Source organism: Lampris incognitus, chromosome 4 (genome assembly GCF_029633865.1).
Source record: "Lampris incognitus isolate fLamInc1 chromosome 4, fLamInc1.hap2, whole genome shotgun sequence".
NCBI lineage: Eukaryota > Metazoa > Chordata > Actinopteri > Lampriformes > Lampridae > Lampris > Lampris incognitus.
In genome coordinates this window covers 30,636,457-30,657,275 of record NC_079214.1, presented here as the reverse complement: position 1 = coordinate 30,657,275, position 20,819 = coordinate 30,636,457, and the positions used below count along the sequence as shown (strand labels likewise).

Below are 20,819 nucleotides of genomic sequence, written 5' to 3'. Positions count from 1 at the left end.
AACTTTTTTTTTAACATTTTGTGCCCGATATGTACATTTCATTTTATTATTTTATGTGGATACTGAATTGGTGTGTAATCATATGCTAGTCTGTGCAGTCTGACCCTCAAGTCTCTATTAATTTCAGAATCAGAGTCAGAAACACTTTATTTGTCATTTCATTTCATACACTTGCGCACATGAAATGAAAAGAAACATCATTTTCCCCAGCCCACAGCAGTGCAACACAAAGACAAAAACACATGTCCAAAAACCACAACAACTATAAGAACACACATATCCAAATGAACATATATATGTATCTAAACTAAAAAATAAATAAAAATCACTGTCCATGACAATGAACACCAGCCAGGATGACTGTTGGAACTGCCGGTTGGTATGGGCCAGCAGTTAGCTTAGCCTGCCCCACTTCCGCGTCCAGTCGGACTACTATTGGTGTTTTCTCCGCGGGCTCAGCTCTGGTCAGGGATGTGGTCTTTGGGCCTACAGGACGCAGCAGACCAAGCTTCCTCTGCCAATCCAACGCTAGCTCTCCCAGCCAGACACCTTCGGCACACTTCCCTGCACTCCACACAATAACACTAAAAACACAATCAAGGCTAGGCAAGGACGCTGCCAGACCACCCTCGGTGTTATTGGAACTGCCGGTGTGCATGGGCTAGCAGTTAGCTTAGCCTGCCCTGCTTCCGCATCCTGTCAGACTGCCCGCGGTGTTACCTCTTTGGGCACAGCGCCAGGCAGGACTGTGGTCCTTGGGCCCACAGGATGCAGCTGATCCAGCCCCAGCTCTCCCATTCATCAAAGACAAATTTAGATGCAGACATGGACAAAGACACTGCATGGTACTGGGTGGGGCTGCCTCAAATATGAATTTGATTTTGATTTGATATACTTTATTAATCCCCATGGGGAAATTCATCTCTGCATTTAACCAATCCTAGCTGTGTAGCTAGGAGCAGTGGGCAGCTGCCGTGCAGCGCCACCATCTTCTCACACCAGGACTGGGTGAGGCTGCTGCAGACGTGAATTCGCGCCACCATCTTCCCACACCGGAAGCGTAATTTAGAATCACATAGGCATCTTAGGAACACACACACATATACACACTTGCAAAATTCATGTGGTCTGTATTGTTTTTATGATTGATATTTCTTCCTACATATGTATCTGCGTCTTTCCCGCCTGGATAGCGCGCTCTCTGTTTGTACCTTGAATGTTTTGTGGTTGTGTCTCTAGCCCCTTCTCAGCAGCCCATCCCACATGGATTGGTCCTCAGTTTTTCATCCATCCATCTCTCCTGGCACCCTCCTGACTCCCCCAACTCACACAAACTCAACTACACGCTCATCAGGGATGGACATCCAATACACAGCATCCAAAGTCACTATCCTTTCAGTGAGTACACACATATATAACTCAAAGTGGCCATTTGGTTTCATGGACATCAGCTTATCAACAGCACATACAGTGCCAAACAGTTATTTTGAATAAAAGAATGCAATGAAATAATTACAGAAAACATTTTATTTCATTGCCCTGATCTCATCCTCCCTCATTTCTTCTCTTCTTTTCCTCTTTTTCTCTCCTTCCTGGGTCTGCATCTCTCCTCCGTCCCTGCTCTATTCCCACTCTCTCTGTCCTCAGACCCTGAATCATTTGAAGACACTGGTTTGTTTCCCTTTGCCAATTACTCTTACTGGCTTAGAACTGGTAATGTGGCCGGCTGGACGGACAGCGCAACAGCCACTTACCAGACTTTAGCGGCAGTACCAGCCAAAGACCAGCTCCATTTGAACCTTATTGGGCGGCCAGGTCCAACCAGCGCAAGTTTCAACTGGACTACACCACGCAACGATACTGGGCCAGTTGAGAGGTACTGGGTGATTAGGAGAGAGTGAGAGAAAGGGAAGAATGGTGAAATGGACATAAAAAAATAGAACTCGGGGAGTTTGACTCATGGAGATGACTTCAAAATATGCTATTAGGGGAGAAGGACAACAGGAGAGAAATGTCAAAAAGTGTGGTTGGAGGACAGGCAATACAAAAAGTGAGAGATGGGAAGGGAGATGGAAGAGTCATAAAGCGAGCAAATTAAAGATGTCTCCAAAGTATTCAAGGAGAAGTACAAAAGTATGACGCTAGAGTGAAAAGTATGGATGAAGTCTCATATGGGTCATGATGATCCCTAAACAAAAGAGAGGGAGGTAAGCCAGTGTGGAAGTAGAGAGAGCAGGCTGAAAATATTGAGAAAACTGCACGATTTAATCAGGGAGGTTGACCAACACTAAGCAACATTAGATATACATTTAGATTTATACCGGTCTAGTAGAACAGTAGAGAGAGAACAGAGAGAAACTGGAGGAAAAAAGAGGGATTGAGAGAGAAAAAGGAGGAAAAAAGAGGATTTTGTGGAGCTGTGACCTGAATGTGTATTTTTTTTTTTGCAGTGATTCATGTCTTGCTGCACATAGCAAAGCATAATGTGATGTAGGTCATGCGCTCTGTGGAAAAGAGACATTTATTGAAGCACTGTTTAACACTGATTTGTTGAATAAAATACAAACGATAAACAGGCCTACTTCTTTTCAGAGTAGTGACAGTCTAATAGTACATATTCAATAAGTAAATGTCTTTATGCATGCTGAATAATCCAGGTAAGAAAATCAAAGAAAGTTTAATCAGTTCATCTGGACACAACGTTTAGTGCAAGAAACGTTTCATCACTCATCCAAGCGACTTCATCAGTCTCAACTGACTGCAGGTATCCCCCAAACTTATAAACAGTACAGTTGGATAATGACTGAAACCAACGATCAGTTTCATATGCAAATAGGTGTGACCATTAACTAGAGTTTCAATGGCTGTGTGTACTATTCACAGAGGATTTGGGAATGTTTGCAACCGCAGCATTGTAAGATGGTGACAGATGTACTCTAAGCTGCCCCCAGGAGGATTGCTGCGACTTGTACATGGGGGAAACCAAACAGATGCTGGCCAAGAGAATGGCAGAGCACTGAAGAACTAATGTGTTAGGCCAGGACTCTGCAGTCTACACTCATCTACAGGCCAGTGGCCACTCTTTCAAGAATGAGGATGTGCACATCCTTGATAGGGAGGAATGCTGGTTTGAATGGGGAGTCAAAAAGGACATCTAGGTGAAGAGGGAACGGCCTTCCCTGAACCGAAGGGGGTGGCCTAAGAGTACATCTTTCACCATCTTACAATGCTGTGATTGGAAACGTTCCCAAATCCTCTGTGAATAGTACACATGGCCATTGAAACTCTAGTTAATGGTCACACATGTTTGCATATGAAACTGATCATTGGTTTTGGTCATTATGCAACTGTATTGTTTATAAGGGTGGGGATACCTGCAGTCAGTTTAGACTGAAGAGGTCACTTAGATGAGTGATGAAATGTTTCTGTCAATAAACGTTGTGTCCAGATGAACTGATTCAACTTTTTTTGATCAGTAAGTAAATGGTTTTCAAAATGATTCTCCTGGGTTTACACAAACAGTCAAGAGTGTCATGGTTTTCATAAGTTTCTGCCTCTGATCAAACAGTCTGTAAATAGGTAGAGACTTCAGTGAGGTACAGGTGTGCCTTGTTGACCACGTGGGCTACTCCTAATTCTACTAATAACCACAATCCCCCCCCCCGCCATAGGTTTTTGTTATCCTCCGTAGAGTCGTTCAGTGGTCCAGAACCTGTTGTCCATTACAGCGGATTGTCCACACAGGCAGTAGCAAGCGGTCTAAAGCCTTTCACACAATACACGTTTACATTGGAGGTAGGCATTAATAACATATGCCTTTTTCACTTTTCACTGCAAATTCAGCCAAAATTTGTAGATATGTGCCCATACCAGACTTATTTTTTAGTAGAAAACTGGTTTAGAAATCATAACCTGTAATTCAAAAATAGCACGTATTCACCTGGACACATAAATGATCAGCCCCAGGACAATAAAACAAGAATGCCAAAATCATAACAATACTGGACATTCCCTACAGGCATGTTCGGCTGGAGGATGCACCTCCACTCCTCCCTTGTCCGTCCTCACAGGCTCAGCATCCCCACGGGACCAACACCCACCCAGGATCAATGCCACAGGACCACATACCTTTCATGCTGCATGGGGACCCCCCAAATATCCTAATGGTAGGCACCTCCACACACACGCACACACGCACACACGCACACACACACACACACACACACACACACACACACACACACACACACACAGTCATTCCTCCCTGTGTTTCTATTGACTCAAAAGCCCAGTTTCCTACTGTCATATGCCCTCTAAAGCCATGTAGACACTGCACGATTTAAGTAATCTTGTAGATTGTTACTGTTATCCTTTTTCAATGCTGTATTCTGTAAATTGTGTACACACAACGTCCATTGCATGTTGTCCGCCTTGGGAGAGAGCTCCCTCTCTCTGTTGCACTCCCTGAAGTTTTCTTCCTATTTTTTCTCCCTATTAAAGCTTTTTTTTAGGGAGTTGTTCCTTATCCGATGTGAGGGTCTAAGGACAGGATGTTGTGTTGCTGTAAAGCCCCTTGAGGCACATTTGTAATTTGTGATATTGTGCTATAAAAATAAAATTGACTTGACTTGACATCGCGTTAACTCACACTACACATTTAAACAGTCCATTTCTAAGCTCACACTGTACTGTTCAATCGACCCACCACAGCATGGGTGCGCACATTGAACGTTTACACAGAAAACTCCAGTTTTGTCCATTGACAATTCAAATCGATATTATCAATTATTCAATCAATTTGGCTGTATCCTCCAAAATGCTTACAATTTTATTTTAAAATGTTATTTTACATTCTAAGACACGCTTGTGAAGAAGCTTAAGAGACAGGTGCAGGTTAGTTAAGATCGGTTTTTACCACCATGCCAAAAACCCTATTTAAGCTAATATAATTGGCTACTGTTGCTAGAGCTCAATCCATCTGATCTCCATACATTCATTCCATTGTACGCGCTCTCTCATCTGCGCCATGTTGTTATGTGGGAAACTGGATCCCTGATACTGCTCAAACCATGGCTCAAACTGCAAGACAGTTGACCATAATTTCTGACATTCCAGAAATCCATCCCATCATCTGACAGCCAAATTGTTGATCGTTGGGGAAATTAATCGGGTATCGCAACCCCCCCAGACTGCACGTCAAATGACAGCTGATGAGGCGCAAATTCAGCCCAACGCTAAACTGAGTCAGTGACGGCCAAATCGGGGTTAAAATTGGGGTAAACTCCGAGTGTCTGCCAAGCATAACCTGGGTTATTCTCTGTATCCCATTGACTGTTTATCTATGGTTCACTCTCAGTATCATTCTAGTCCTTATAAAATGGGCTCTTCTTTGTCTTTTTTCTTTTCTCTCAGTTTCATCATTACTTTATGTGGAAAGGTTTGTTAAGTGACTTCATTTGGTCTCATTAGTTGAATACCTGATACTTGCTGTCAGACACATGAATGTGATCACTCTCTTGACCAATGCTCATCTGCTCTGTCTATAACCAGACTTCATTTAACCTAATCTGTATTGGATTCAAGCGCAATATCTTAACAATATTACTGTCAGAAATGCACTGCATTTATGTACAGCTATTTGAGGTGATTGACCAAGAGTTTGTTTACTGGTCTTTATATTATAAGTGGTACTTTTATCAGTGTAAATGTTGAGGTATTTTTGCTCCTGTCTGTTAGTACATTTTTATTGGAACAGTAGCAGCTTTTGCGTGTCTTTGGTCAAACCTTTTATTTTCACATGCAGCTGTATTGCAAAACTTTGTCATGTGAGATTGTTTCAGTTTTATTACATGATTGTGTTTCAATGTAAAGACATGTGAACCAGTTTGTCAAACTTGCCTTGAGCAAGTTTCTTGTTCAAGCTGTGCAAGGATAGGCCAGTGTGAGTCTTATGAAACAGAAGACCACCTGGGCTATGGCCAGATGGCGAGTATGAAAAAGGAAAAAGATAGAGTGTGTGTCTGTGCATAGTGTGTGTGTGGTGGTGGTGGGGGGGGGGGTCAACAAAGGTTCCTTTTTAAGCCCATCCATGTTATTTTATTACTTGTAGCAACAGTTGGACATCCATAGTCCGTAGTGGGTCTATAAGTCTGCTTTTGTGTTTTGGCTCTGCTTTTTCCTTATTTCGACCCAGCTCTGTCACTTTCCTGTTATCAAGTGGAATGAAGTGTGTGAAATGTGGACCATAGCTTGGTTTCCACCAGAGGTCTAAAGAGGACTAGCCAGAATTTAATCATTATCGGCTTGTTTTCCACAACCGGTTCAAACAGGGATAGCCAGGGCTTGCTGATCATCTGTGCCTTGTAATCTTCCTCAAAGCAATACTGAACAACAACATTAAAACAAAGATGAGGTTTAAGCTGGGCTCTTGTTCTTAAAGGGTCAGTTCACCCAAAATACAAAATAAACTATTTTTCCACTTAGCCTTAGTGCAGTATACCGATCGAGATAGTTTTGGTACAAGTTTGCGATCTTTGGAGTTGTCCATGATACAGCTGTTTCCTTCTACTCCTGTACAGTGGAGTTGAATGAAAATTTTTTCTTGAAGCTAAAAGTGCCAAAAAAAAATTTGAATTTGAAAAACTCAATGCTGATATTACTATCCAGAAACAATGATATGGTTACTCAACTCGTGATAATCTGCAGACCTAGTTGTGAAATGTTTTTCTATCCAGCCATCCACTATCCGAACCACTTATCTTGCTCTCAGGGTCGCAGGGATGCTGGAGCCTATCCCAGCAGTCACTGAACGGACAGGCTACCAGGCTATCACAGGCCCGGTGAAATGTTTTTACTGAGAACTATTTTCTGCTTAAGAACATCCACCAAATGTCTATATCCACCCAGGTTCCTATGGCATTTCTTGGTATTTTTTGCAAGAAAATCACCATCTCCCATTGTTCTGGGTAGGGCTGCACGATATTAGGGAAAAAAAACCCTCACATTGCAATTTTTTTTTCCTACGATATAAATTGCGATATGAAAAAATACAGGAATTTTCACCAGATGACTTGAATAGCTCTCTTTGGAAAGAATCATTACAGAAGGATTAGGGTGATTTTTAGGGGCGTGCATCTGCATAGAAAAAAAAAAAAAAAAGGTGAATTTTATAGATTTTTTTTTGAAGAGTAGTATGTAAATACAGACCGATTTCATTATTTTCACAATTCTCCAAAATATTGGAAAAACTATTTGCTGTTAGACTAGACAAATTCATTGAGAAGCACAATCTGTTGACTGACGGGTTTTGACCAAACGGATTGACATCTCTGGTGTTCATTGAATTAACTGAAGAAACAACTAATTGCAAATACCAAAAAAAGTTTGTGGTGGGAATATTTATAGATCTACAAAAAAGCTTTTGAGATTATTGAACACTATAGATTAATAGACAAATTGAAAAGGTATGGTATCAGAGGGGTGGTTCAGAATTGGCTAAGAAGCTATATTTAAGTAACAGGCAGCAGTTTGTAAAGATAGGTGAACGTAAATCATCATGTATGGATATTACTTGTGGTGTACCCTAGCGGTCGGTTTTAGGTCCAAAACGGTTCGTTCTTTTTTTTTTTGACCCCCCCCCCCCCCTCCTTTTCTCGCCTATTGTACTTGGCCAATTACACCACTCTTCCGAGCCGTCCCGGTCACTGCTCCATCCCCTCTGCCAATCCGGGGAGGGCTGCAGACTACCACATGCCTCTTCCGATACATGCGGAGTTACCAGCCGCTTCTTTTCACCTGACAGTGAGGCATTTCACCAGGGTGACGTAGCACATGGGAGGATCATGTTATTCTCCCCAGTTCCCCCTCCCCTCCGAACGGGTGCCCTGATCAACCAGAGGAGGTGCTAGTGCAGCGACCAGGACACATACCCACATCCGGCTTTCCACCCGCAGACACGGCCAATTGTGTCTGTAGGGATGCCCGATCAAGCAAGAGGTAACATGGGGCTTCAAACAGGTGATCCCCTTCCATTGGAAGGCAACGGAATACACTGCTATGCTACCCGGACACCCCAACAAGCTATATTTAAAGTCAAGTGCCTTGAATTTCAGGGATTTAGTAGAATTTAACACAGCACAAATAATGTTCAAAGCAAGAAACAGTCAACTACCAAGTAATATACCAAAAATATTCTCAGATAGAGAAGGGGAATATAATTTGAGAGGGAAATTAAACTTCAAGAAATTAGGTGTTTGTACAACTTCAAAGAGCATTTCAGTCTGTTGGGTAAAATGGAACTCAAACAAAGTACAAACATTACGTAGTTCAAGAAGAAGTACCAAGGACTGATTATCAAGAGATGTAGGGATGAGGAAGAGTTGTGTTAACTTTCTAAGTTTTATTTATCTCTAAACATTTGTTATTACTTTTTTATCTTTCTGTGAGACTGAGTGGATATTTGGATTGTATGTAGCATTGAGATCTGTTTATTCTTGATACATGACGGTAGGATGTGTTTTTCTTCTTTGTTTCTTTCATGTGTTTTGATATGTTCTTTTTTTTCTTTTTTCTGTTATTGTTCACAGTAGTTGAATTTGTATTGTGCAGCACAACTTGTATTGCATTTGAACTATACATTACAGTGGGAATTGAGTTTGAAATGTATAGTAGCTGAATTAATTTAAGAGTAGGTGAGAAGGGGTAGGAAAAAATACTAAGTGCATACTTCCTCCTACTCCTTTTCTAACATGTAACAAATAATCTGATGCATATGGATATTTGTTCGCTGAGTTTGATGTTTGGATTTGTTGATCATTTCAGATTATTACCAATGGCTTATCTATATGAATAGATACAACATTGAACTTAGAGCATATAGAAGAATGCTGCAAATCCCATACACAGCACACGTCACCAACACCGATTGCTGAACAAGAGTTAAGGAAGCTATTGGTCACCATGATAGTTTACTAACAATGGTTAAAAAAAAGGAAATTAAACTGGTTTGGGCATGTTTGCTGAACGGAAAAGACACTTGTAAAGGATATTCGGCAAGGCCTGGTAGAAGGGACTAGGAAGAGAGGGAGACCGTGAAAAACCTGGGTAAACAACATCGGAGAATGGCTACAGATTAGCATAGTGGAGGCGGGGAGAGCTGCGATAGATAGGGAACGCTGGAAGAGACTTGTTGAGGCATCAGCTGTGCTCCTATGACCTCCATAGGTTACGGAACTGATGATGATGATGATTCTGTGTGTTATAGCCTGCTTATTTACATGGTCAAAATAAATCATCATTCATAAATATGTGGCCATCCTACTGTGAGAGTTAAAAACTTCTGTGCGTGTCAAGCGCACAGCAGGCAGAAAAGGATCAACAGCGGACAAACGCGCATCCTGATACGGATTGGAAATAAACGCTCCAAAATACACACGTTACAAAATTCACAATATGTAGTCTGCACTTCAGCAAACTAAAAACAACAATGAAAGAGAGAAGAAAAAAAAACCCACTTCGTCTTTAAAATAATTTGAAATTTTAAAAACCCATACAACTGCTGCTGCTTTTCCTTTTGCAACCAAATCTTTTTTGGTGTTTTTCTCCTGTTCCTCACTTATTTTCAGGTTGTGGTTGACTAGCAAGGCCTGCGTTGGTTGTTTGATAAACTGATCAAAAATGATTGTGATTGGTGGTTCGCTGTGCATGCAGAGCCTGCATGTCACTCACTAGCAACAAACTCTTGTGTATCCAAGAACCCTTAAATCAGAGTAAATTATGTTATACCGGACTGACTTCTCATGTAGATTAAAAAATTAGAACTGTTCGAGTTTTCCTTTTGTATCAAGCAGCAAAAGTTGTAGCTTAGGGTAGTTTGAGTTCATTTGCCTTACTTCACATCGCACGTCCTGTGATGTGACTATTACGCATATGCCCATCGCGGTGACGATGCTTACATTATATATCGTGCAGCCCTGGTTCTGGGTATGGGTGCAGGTTTTGCGGTTACTGGCAGCTCAGGTCAGCAGCAGTAGCTGTCTAGGCTCTCACCATCTCTGCATCCATATGCTGTTATTCTTTGTCTGTGTGCTCTGGTTCAAATGAGTAGAGTTGTGCAAAATAACTTTCACTTTCTTCCTCAAAGTCCGATATTTTTTATTTGTGGAATTTTGTATATAGCTAACCAGTATCCTAAGGGCACCAAGCACCACTAACACAGCCCTGGAGAACACTCTTTGTTTACATCCTTTTCCTAGTTGGGGGTGCGTGTCTTGGTACAGCGAGGCCTTGCACACCTACTTCTGGGCAGATATCTACAATTGGCAGGTGTTCTTTGGCAGAAAATAGTTCTCAGCGAAACTTTTCACAATATGGTCTGTGGATTATATTGAGTAACTATGTCTTTGTTTCTGGAAACAGACACTGCTGTTGAATTTTTCAAATGTATTTTTTGTTGTATTGGGGTGATGTAGACAACTCTACCTCAGACAATTCCAAACTTTGCCAAATCGCACCAAAACTAACTGGATGTATAGACTGCACTAGGGGTAAGTGGAAAAATGCAACAGATTTTTCTTTGTATTTGGGGTGAACAGACTTTGACATAAAAAGTGCTTTAATACTTCTATTAAAAATATGAGTTGTCCACAGGAGACCAGTTCATAAATAGAGAATTTAGCTACCATTTACCATTTTTTTTCTCTGAGCTTTAATGGATATTTCTCTTGGGAGTTTAAAAAAGCACATCTTTATGTTTATAGTTTGTTACATTGCCAGCTGGCATGCCAACATGATATGTATTAATAAACAAACAAATAAATAAAGAGATATACATATTTGTATATTTAATTTTAATCAAGCTGTTTACTCATTGCACAGGAGTCATCACCCAATATGAAGTGTTCCTGCGGGGACCAATGGAATCACACAACTTTACAAATACTTCCAAAGGAAGGAGAGTCTTCATGAGCTCTGGTTGGTTAGATCCCAGTGTCACTCCAGACTTAAATGGCACCAATGGGAGCATCGTTCCACCCCCAGAGAGCAGTGCAGTGATAACGGGTCTGCAGTCATTTTCAACCTATCAGATGAAAGTTGTGAGCATCAACAAGGCAGGCAATGTGACATCAGAATGGACTACCGCGCGCACTATGGAGGGAGGTTCGTCAATGCACACACGCATGCGCACACATACAGATAAGCTAAGTTCACAGATAAACTTGATGCTTACATACAACTATTGATATCCAATTAAATCAGGATGTATCAAATAGATAACTCAGTTTTGCTTTGTATCAGTTTATATAATGCATGAGGGTGCATTAGCCTTGAATAAGCAGGGGGTCAGGCTCCTGCAGTGAATCAATTTCTACAATGTACTAACCAGTCCACACACAAGTACAGCAGTTCGGGGGGTGGGGGGTGGACAAATGGATGGATAAATGAAAACACAGACACAGACAGCGAGACATACAGAATGATGGCGAAGAAGCAGGGAAGTAAAAAAAAAACTAGTACCCAAAACACAAGGTTATGGTTCTCGCATTACAACAGTAAATGTAGCTTTTGATTTGAGCCCAGTGATAGAGGCATGACAAATAAATGTTACATAGTAACTACATAAAGTCAAAGCCTGTAGGCATGAGGAAAAGGAATGGAAAAAGTAAGACGAGGAGAGGAAATACGGAAGTCTGTATGGGGGAGGAGTTACTCATTAAGATATTTAAATTCCAAAGAGATGATATGGCTCATTAGGACTAAGTGATTGCCTCTAACATCAGTCTAAAGCATCACTCTAAACTATGGGTTTGGATAATAAGCATATAACACCATATTAAACTCTGTGTGTGTGTGTGTGTGTGTGTGTGTGTGTGTGTGTGTGTGTGTGTGTGTGTGTGTGTGTGTGTGTGTGTGTGTGTGTGTGTACACGTGTAATAGAAAGTAAGAATGCTATGACTCTGGTGATGTCTTGCCATGAATCACATTTCACAGCATATTTCATGGCTAGATTCCATCACAGAAGAATAAAAGAATCCTTCCCTCTGATCTGTCATATAACAGCGTTTCTCACCATGGAATTATTGAATGCTAAAATCAATTTGCTACACATAATACCCATTAAGTCTGTCTTTGAATGTGTGCCTTTAATGTTTAAGTTGATGTCTTATTCCTCATGTACCTACTTTTCTGAGTTCTGTGTTAGGAACTTGTTTGGATCTGCGGTGTCAATTCAAAATTAAGATTCACCAACTATTATATTTCATTGAGTCATTGAGTGTTTTTTGTTTTGAGAAGGAACCTCAAAGGTTTAGGTATTCAGATGTAAAGACTGAAATTCTGTTAAATATATTCATAGATTTCTTTTATCATGAGTGTGTGATGTATCTAAATTGGGGTTAAGTCAGACATAAGTATATATATACTAAATTGTCCCTTGGTGTGAATGTGTTGGCCCTGTGATGGCCTGGCGGCCTGTCCAGGGTGTCTCCCCGACTGCCGCCCAGTGACTGCTGGGATAGTCTCCAGCATCCCGCAACCCCAATTGGGATAAGCGGCATGGATAATGTGTGTGTGTGTGTGTGTGTGTGTGTGTGTGTGTGTGTGTGTGTGTGTGTGTGTGTACACAAATATATGGTGTATCTGATATCCAGGACCATCACTGCACCTGACCAATCATGTTGTTGTGCTGTCGTGCCTTTGCGACTCGGGGAAAAAGATTGGTGGGATTAGGTTGTGGGTTAGCCATCATTTAAGTTAAGGTTAGCTATCAGTTAAGGTTAGGCTAAGGTGAATGTTAGGTTAAGGTTAGATTGAGGTGAGGTTGATGTTATGTTAGGTTAGCTTTGGTATTTATCCAGCCTTTTTTCCCATGGCGCAAAGGCATTGCATGTACGTATGTAGTGTTTTTTTTGTTTGTTTTTTTTTTAAACCATGGTGTTGATAAAAGTGCTCAACTAACGAGGAGCATAATATCAATTTATATATATATATATATATATATATATATATATATATATATATATATATATATATATATATAAAACACTTCATTAAATGAAACCCGCAACGGTAGGAAAAGTGCTGAACAAACAAGGAGCAAAATAATCCAGTGATTCAAGTAATTCTTCAATAGCCAGTACAAGCCCATTTCATACTATATGCAATCATCAGCAGCTGTCACAGCTGATGATATATATATATATATATATATATATATATATATATATATATATATATATATATATATATATATATATATATATATATGTGTGTGTGTGTGTGTGTGTATGTATGTATGTATATATATATAGCGCGTTTTTTTCCAAAACCATCAGTAGTGTTGAGTGCTCGACTAATGAGGAGCAGAATATCAACACGGATACAGGAAATGTCCTGTATCCGTGTTGATATATATATATATATATATATATATATATATATATATATATATATATAAAATCCAGTGAGTCAAGTAAATTCTTCGAGACAGTACAAGCCTGTTTCATGCCATAAGCAATCATATACGTATATACAGTGGTGTGAAAAAGTGTTTGCCCCCCTTCCTGATTTCTTATTTGTTTGCATGTTTGTCACACTTAAATGTTTCAGATCATCAAACAAATTTAAATATTAGACAAACATAACACAAGTAAACACAAAATGCAGTTTTTAAATGAAGGTTTTTATTATTAAGGGTGGAAAAAAATCCAAAGCTGCACGGCCCTGTGTGAAAAAGTGATTGCCCTCTAAACCTAATAACTGGTTGGGCCACCCTTAGCAGCAACAACTGCAGTCAAGCGTTTGTGATAACTGGCAATGAGTCTTTTACAGCGCTGCGGAGGTATTTTGGCCCACTCATCTTTGCAGAATTGTTGTAATTCAGCCACATTCGAGGGTTTTCGAGCATGAACCGCCTTTTTAAGGTCATGCCACTGCATCTCAATCGGATTCAGGTCAGGACTTTGACTAGGCCACTCCAAAGTCTTCATTTTGTTCTTCTTAAGCCATTCAGAGGTGGACTTGCTGGTGTGTTTTGGATCATTGTCCTGCTGCAGAACCCAAGTGCGCTTCAGCTTGAGGTCACGAACAGATGGCCCGGACATTCTCCTTCAGCATTTTTTGGTAGACAGCAGAATTCATGGTTCCATTTACCACAGCAAGTCTTCCAGGTCCTGAAGCAGCAAACAGCCCCAGACCATCACACTACCACCACCATATTTTACTGTTGGTATGATGTTGCTTTTCTGAAATGTTGTGTTACTTTTACGCCAGATGTAATGGGACACACACCTTCCAAAAAGTTCAACTTTTGTCTCATCAGTCCACAGAGTATTTTCCCAAAAGTCTTGGGGATCATCAAGATGTTTTCTGGCAAAACTGAGATGAGCCTTTATGTTCTTTTTGCTCAGCAGTGGTTTTCATCTTGGAACTCTGCCATGCAGGCCATTTTTGCCCAGTCTCTTTCTTATGGTGGAGTCATGAACACTGACCTTAACTAAGGCAAGTGAGGCCTGCAGTTCTTTGGATGTTGTTGTGGGGTGTTTTGTGACTTCTTGGATGAGTCGTCGCTGCGCTCCTGGGGTAATTTTGGTCGGCCGGCCACTCCTGGGAAGGTTCACCACTGTTCCATGTTTTCGCCATTTGTGGATAATGGCTCTCACTGTGGTTCGCTGGAGTCTCAAAGCTTTAGAAATGGCTTTATAACCTTTTCCAGACTTTAGATTTCAATTAATTTGTTTCTCATTTGTTCCTGAATTTCTTTGGATCGCAGCATGATATCTAGCTTTTGAGGATCTTTTGGTCTACTTCACTTTGTCAGGCAGGTCCTATTTAAGTGATTTCTTGATTGAGAAGAGGTGTGGCAGTAATCAGGCCTGGGTATGGCTAGAGAAATTGAACTCAGCTTTCCAAAGATGTGATAAACCACACTTAATTTATATTTTAACAGGGGGGGGGCAATCACTTTTTCACACAGGGCCATGTAGGTTTGGATTTTTCTTTTCCCTTAATAATAAAAACCTTCATTTAAAAACTGCATTTTGTGTTTACTTGTGTTATCTTTGTCTAATATTTAAATTTGTTTGATGATCTGAAACATTTAACTGTGACAAAAATGCAAAAAAAATAAGAAATCAGGAAGGGGGCAAACACTTTTTCACACCACTGTATATATATATATATATATATATATATATATATATATATGTCTGTGTGTGTGTGTGTGTGTGTGTGTGTGTGTGTGTGTGTGTGTGTGTGTGTGTGCTGATATAGTGGCTCAAAGTGGATCTTTTTGTCTATATTGACAAATTCCAGTAGGAGCAGAGATACTATGTTGCTCTATTGGTATTAGATGTTAAAAAAAGCAATGGTTTATTTTTATGTATTTCTACTTTCTACATCTCACTCTGGCCAGGCCGTATTTTAACATTTCAGATAAGTGTGTCTCTCTTTTTCTTATTCTGTTTTTCTCTTCCACTTTACCTCTTTTCTTCCCTTTTTTTTTCTTCTTCTCACTTCTCTCCCACTCTCATGAGAGAGGCTTATCAAAGAGATTACCAAGTGTTGCTGTACAGAGCATTAATTGTGCAATCCCCACATGATGAAACATAGGCGATATTCAGGGTTAAATCAGACAGTCACACAGTCCTAAGTTTAGTCCTTACAATTAGCTGTATGTGCATTTACATTGACAAACGTTTAGCCTAAACTTTTGGTTTAGGCAAGAAGGGAATAGTCAAAAATTGTGTGTGTGTTTATGTACGTTTCCCCAGCTCCAGAGTGGATGGCTCCTCCAGAGGTGTCTGTGATGTCATCCTCCAGTCTGAAGGTCACCTGGAATTCGATTGAAGGCCACGGGGTCATTGCGAGGGGAAAGGTTACAGAATACAGAGTTAACCTTCTCACCGAACAAACCAACAGTCCCTATGCTCCCCCAGTTATTAGTCAGGTTAGAGACAAACACATACACTCACAACACACACTCACACACAAAATGAGACAACATGACCATCTTGGGAAATGCTGAGGATATTTGACTTCTCGTCTTCACCAGCACAAGCACACACACACACGCACACACCTTTATTTTTATATGTCGCTCATTCTTCTGTGTTCTTGACTTTGGAGAAATATGGTTCAAATTTTAAAGACCTTTTTAAGAAATTAAAACTAAAGTATTGTACAGGGGAATGGGGTAAAATTACACCATAAGATAATGATAGTTTTTTGTCAGAAGAAATGCATGTAATCCTTCAATAAATAGGTCTATGCAGTTGTATGTAGATGTATTTGTTCATGTTTACATGCAAATCCGCATGGAGAGCAGTTGAAACGATGCTGTCCGATATATCTTTCATCACAAGCAAATACAATTATGTTTGGAGGGATTATGTACTGGTACACACATGCATATGCACACATGATTTCAAATACTTTATTTGGATTTAGTAATCAGTATGAAAATATTTTAAGAATTTATTGTTTCTCATCAGGATGTAGTTAGAATCTGAAACAGGCAGTTTATACCCCCCCCACACACACGCACACATGTATAAATAATGTCAAATTCTTTTGCAAGTCAGAGTTTTAACAACAGTATGTCCCTATCACCCTACCCTCCCTTTGGGTTTTGAAATTACATATCTATCTAATGAGTACAATACCTACTGTGTGTTGTACTGAAACACACACACACACACACACACACACACACACACACACACACACACACACACACACACACATTCACACACATATACAAATGCAATACTTGGTTTTAATGAAATTCACACTTACACACACACAAAAATCTGCCCAAATGAGATTCTGTTATCACCCCTTTAATGAGTTAATTAGACTGATGAGTGTGAGTGTCTGCATGTGTCTCTGTTGTGCCTGGTCTCGGGCTATATATCGCCTAGATTATAATGCTGTTTTAAATGAGGATGGCTAGTCAGCACTCCCTAAGGTAGACATTTAGACAACATGACCTCATGTTGTCCCTTTTGTGTGTGTGTGTGTGTGTGTGTGTGGGTGGGTGGGTGGGTGGGTGGGTGAGTGTGATTGTAAATCATATTAGCATGTGCCAGTGGTAAAAGGGTACAAAGCTCATATCATACTTTCTTTTTTCTCCTGTTCCCTTACCGCAGTTCCTCCTTAGGTTGGTCAAGGCATGTCTTAAAGGGAAATGTAATACACAATTTCAGCTTGTTTCCTCCCATCACATACTTTTGAAAAACACTGGTGTGTGGGGTGGAGCCTTAGGAAAGCAGTCACTTTGGAAAAGGCATCGGATGGATTTTCATGACCCAACCAATCATAAAAGAGGAGACAGGCTTTTATGCAATGGGCATTTAGACTTTTTGACTGGCTCCTCTACTTCCGTTGTCAAAATTTTGGCAGTCAGTGCTCTCTTTTTACCCTGGTCCAACTAAAAAAAAAACACAAAGTGGTACATGCAACATGCATGCACGATTGTTGCATTTGTTTTTGTAATTTTTATCTCATTTTATAAGGTAGTCTGAACACAAGCCGAACACACCATCATTATTATTATGAAAATAAATTGTCATACCAACCACTTGGTGATATCAGAAAAAGTGGGGTTGAGGAAGTGATACAAAAGGATAAATGGACTGCATTTTTATAATGCTTTTCTAGTCTACCGACCACTCAAAGTGCTTTACAATGTATGCCTCACATTCACCCATTCACACACACATTCACACACTAATGGTGGAGGCTGCCATGCAAGGTGCCAACCTGCTCATCACGAGCAGTTAAGGGTTCAGTGTCTTGCTCAAGGACATTGACATGCTCTCCACATAAGCCGGGGATCGAACCAGTGACCTTCCGATTACTAGATGATCCGCTCTACCTCCTGAGCCATGCCGCCCTAAATGTACTTTGCACATTTTCAAGACAGCAGTATCCTAATAATCGGGTGATAAATACTTTTCCCATTTTCTCCTCTTCCTCTCTTCTTCAGGTGATACACAGGGCAGGGCCATCATCAGAGCCTGTTTATGTAGTCGAAGGACTAAAACCTTACCGATGGTATAACTTCACTGTCACTCTTTGCACAAAGACAGGCTGCATCACCAGCCTACCGAGCACAGGGCGGACTCTACCGGCAGGTAACACACACTTGTAACAAATTATTCAAGTACATGCACAGGTGTTCACTACTACTTTCAAAAAATATTTGTACACACACACACACACACACACACACACACACACACACACACACACACACAAACAAACCCATACACTTGAGACACACATATGAACACACAACAATACAAGCATGCACAAATAACCACCAACATGCATGGGAATACAAAAATACATTAAAACAATTTTTTTCATTGTTTTAATGGGAATAGTTAGTAACACTTTATCTTAGTCTCAGTTCCATTTAGATGGGATTAATAGCGCTGGAGGTGGTCAAGTAATGTAGCTTTCATCAGGGCAATCCAGTGGTTTCATCCCTATACAATTTAATGTTATTCGTGATGACTACAGACTACACATTCCCACTGGAGTAATAACTTTCAGACAAATAACCAACCGTTTTTACAACTAACTCCTGCATCCTTAGCTGAAAAATACTTTGTCCACCAGAAAGAAACTGTGTAATTCCAGAGGCTTATTGAAATAATATATTCCTCCAGCAACCTTTGAAAGTAATAAAGCATTGCACATGCCAGGTGGATCATTTATTAAAATCTCTTACTTGTAATACAGTGAATTACATTACCTGCTACACTAATCCTGTCAGGACAGTTTTTTTTATGTGGTTTTCACATGCAATAGTACAGATCTGTCTGTATTAGTCCACAATATCTATTGTCCACCTGAGACCAGACATAGAAGAGGGTGGTCTACTCCCATTCTGTGATGTCATACTGATGAACCTAGAGCTCTATTAGGATTAAATTGGAAACTATGGAAAAGTTGAGATTACATTTAGTTTTTCTATTTTAGAGGTGACAGCACTTCAGTAATATATGTACAGTATTCATGAGCCATACTGATTGAACTCCTCAAGGTCATAAGCATGTAGATTCACTTAAATTGTATGGTGTGCCCCTTATAACAGCTACAACAGAACCCTCTTTGACACACACGCGTGTGCACAAACACACACACACACACAGTCAATCAGCTGGGTACTTGAACAGCGACAGTGCTGGTGGTGTTAACCAGAGGGGATATTCATGGAGTGTAGCAGTAAAAACAATTTACTGTTAATTACAAGGAGAAAAATGTGGTATAGCACACACTCCCTTCTGGCCATGAATCTCTCTCTCGCTCTCACTCTCTCTCTCTCTCTCTCTCTCTCTCTCTCTCTCTCTCTCGCTCTCACTCTCTCTCTCGCTCTCTCTCTCTCTCTCTCTCTCTCTCTCCCCCTCTCTCTCTCTCTCTCTCTCTCTCTCTCTCTCTCTCTCTCTCTCTCTCTCTCTCTCTCGCATATACACACAAACACAAACACACTAAGTGTTGTGTTAGATTTATGACCAGTATGGAAGTAGGATGAATTAGCCTTGTTTAATAACTCAGACACAAATCACTGGGACCAAGACAAACCTTAATTGATCAGTGCAGGGTGATGGACGGACACACACACACACACACACACACACACACACACACACACACACACACACACACACACACACACACACACACACACTACCCAGGCATCCTGTACACTTGCCAATTTTATTTTTTATTCATTATCTTTTACCGTCCCTCACTCTCACAGATACAGTCTGTCTCATTCTCATTCTTTCACTTGCTTTTTTTTCTCTACGTATCTATGTATTACCCCCCCCCCCGCTTGTTAGTTTTACATGTTTGTTCCCTACAAAATATCATATTATCACAGTATCGAAAAGCAACATGAGTCATTCTGCAAAATACAGCGCACAACACACTCAGAACCCTCACACACACTTTTCCATCTGTTCACCTGTGTTCTCCACTCTGCTGTGTGTTTTGTGTTTGTCTTTTTTGTCTTCTTTATCTCTTGAGGTGAACAACTACAGGTGTGTTGAGGACTTGAATTGAGATAAACCTGTCATCTATAAATACTTGTTTGAACATCCGAATGTGTTTTTAACGGCTGCATCTGTTGATATAGCAATCATTACCATTTCACACGACTCCAAAGAAGTCTCTTGTTTTTTGTGATAAGTGAAATCGCATCGCTATCAGTGGATTTTTTTAATGTATTTTCAGCTGCATCTGTTAACATACTGACATTTTTTTTCATATGATTCCAAAGACTTCCCTTGACTATAATACTGTATAATACAATATGGCATATTGTACCCAGTTGACTTTTTGAATTTATTTTTAACAGCCACATCTGTTGCCCATTGTAGGGTTTTTTTATTGTCTGATGCCAAAGAAGTCCCTTGTTTTAACTGTAAGAAATGATAATAGCACATGCCATTTGGCAGACTTTATTTTTTAATCCCAAACCTATTTGAGTAGTATGCATTACTGCATTGGGCATTAAAGGAAAGGTTCACTTTTTTTGAACCCAATCCTCATTAAAATGTTGTTGGGCATCATTTAGACAGTACTGACAAGAACTGAACTAATGGCTTCGGTAATGAGAAACTTAACCACTTTGGTGAATCTTCTTAGTGGGCTTCAAACATAGTCCAAAGGGGCAATTATTTAAGCCTTTAGAAAATAAAAAAAAACTATGAAATATCTAATTTTTGAAATTGGAAAGCTCACACTACAGTCACACGGCTCTTCATTTAGTTTTCATTTATTCAGAAAAGGAGAGAAACCCAGTTTCATTT

The 20,819-nt window shown here is 40.2% G+C and overlaps 1 protein-coding gene across 1 annotated transcript in view; it reads left to right on the top strand.

The window, feature by feature from the left end:
- Positions 1–20,819, top strand: part of ush2a (Usher syndrome 2A (autosomal recessive, mild)) — a 577,949-nt gene that overhangs the window by 236,843 nt on the left and 320,287 nt on the right. The window contains 7 exon segments of the mRNA XM_056279331.1: positions 1,240–1,398; positions 1,648–1,876; positions 3,672–3,795; positions 4,019–4,166; positions 10,876–11,157; positions 15,768–15,943; positions 17,984–18,131. Coding sequence (XP_056135306.1) covers positions 1,240–1,398; positions 1,648–1,876; positions 3,672–3,795; positions 4,019–4,166; positions 10,876–11,157; positions 15,768–15,943; positions 17,984–18,131 — 1,266 coding nt within the window.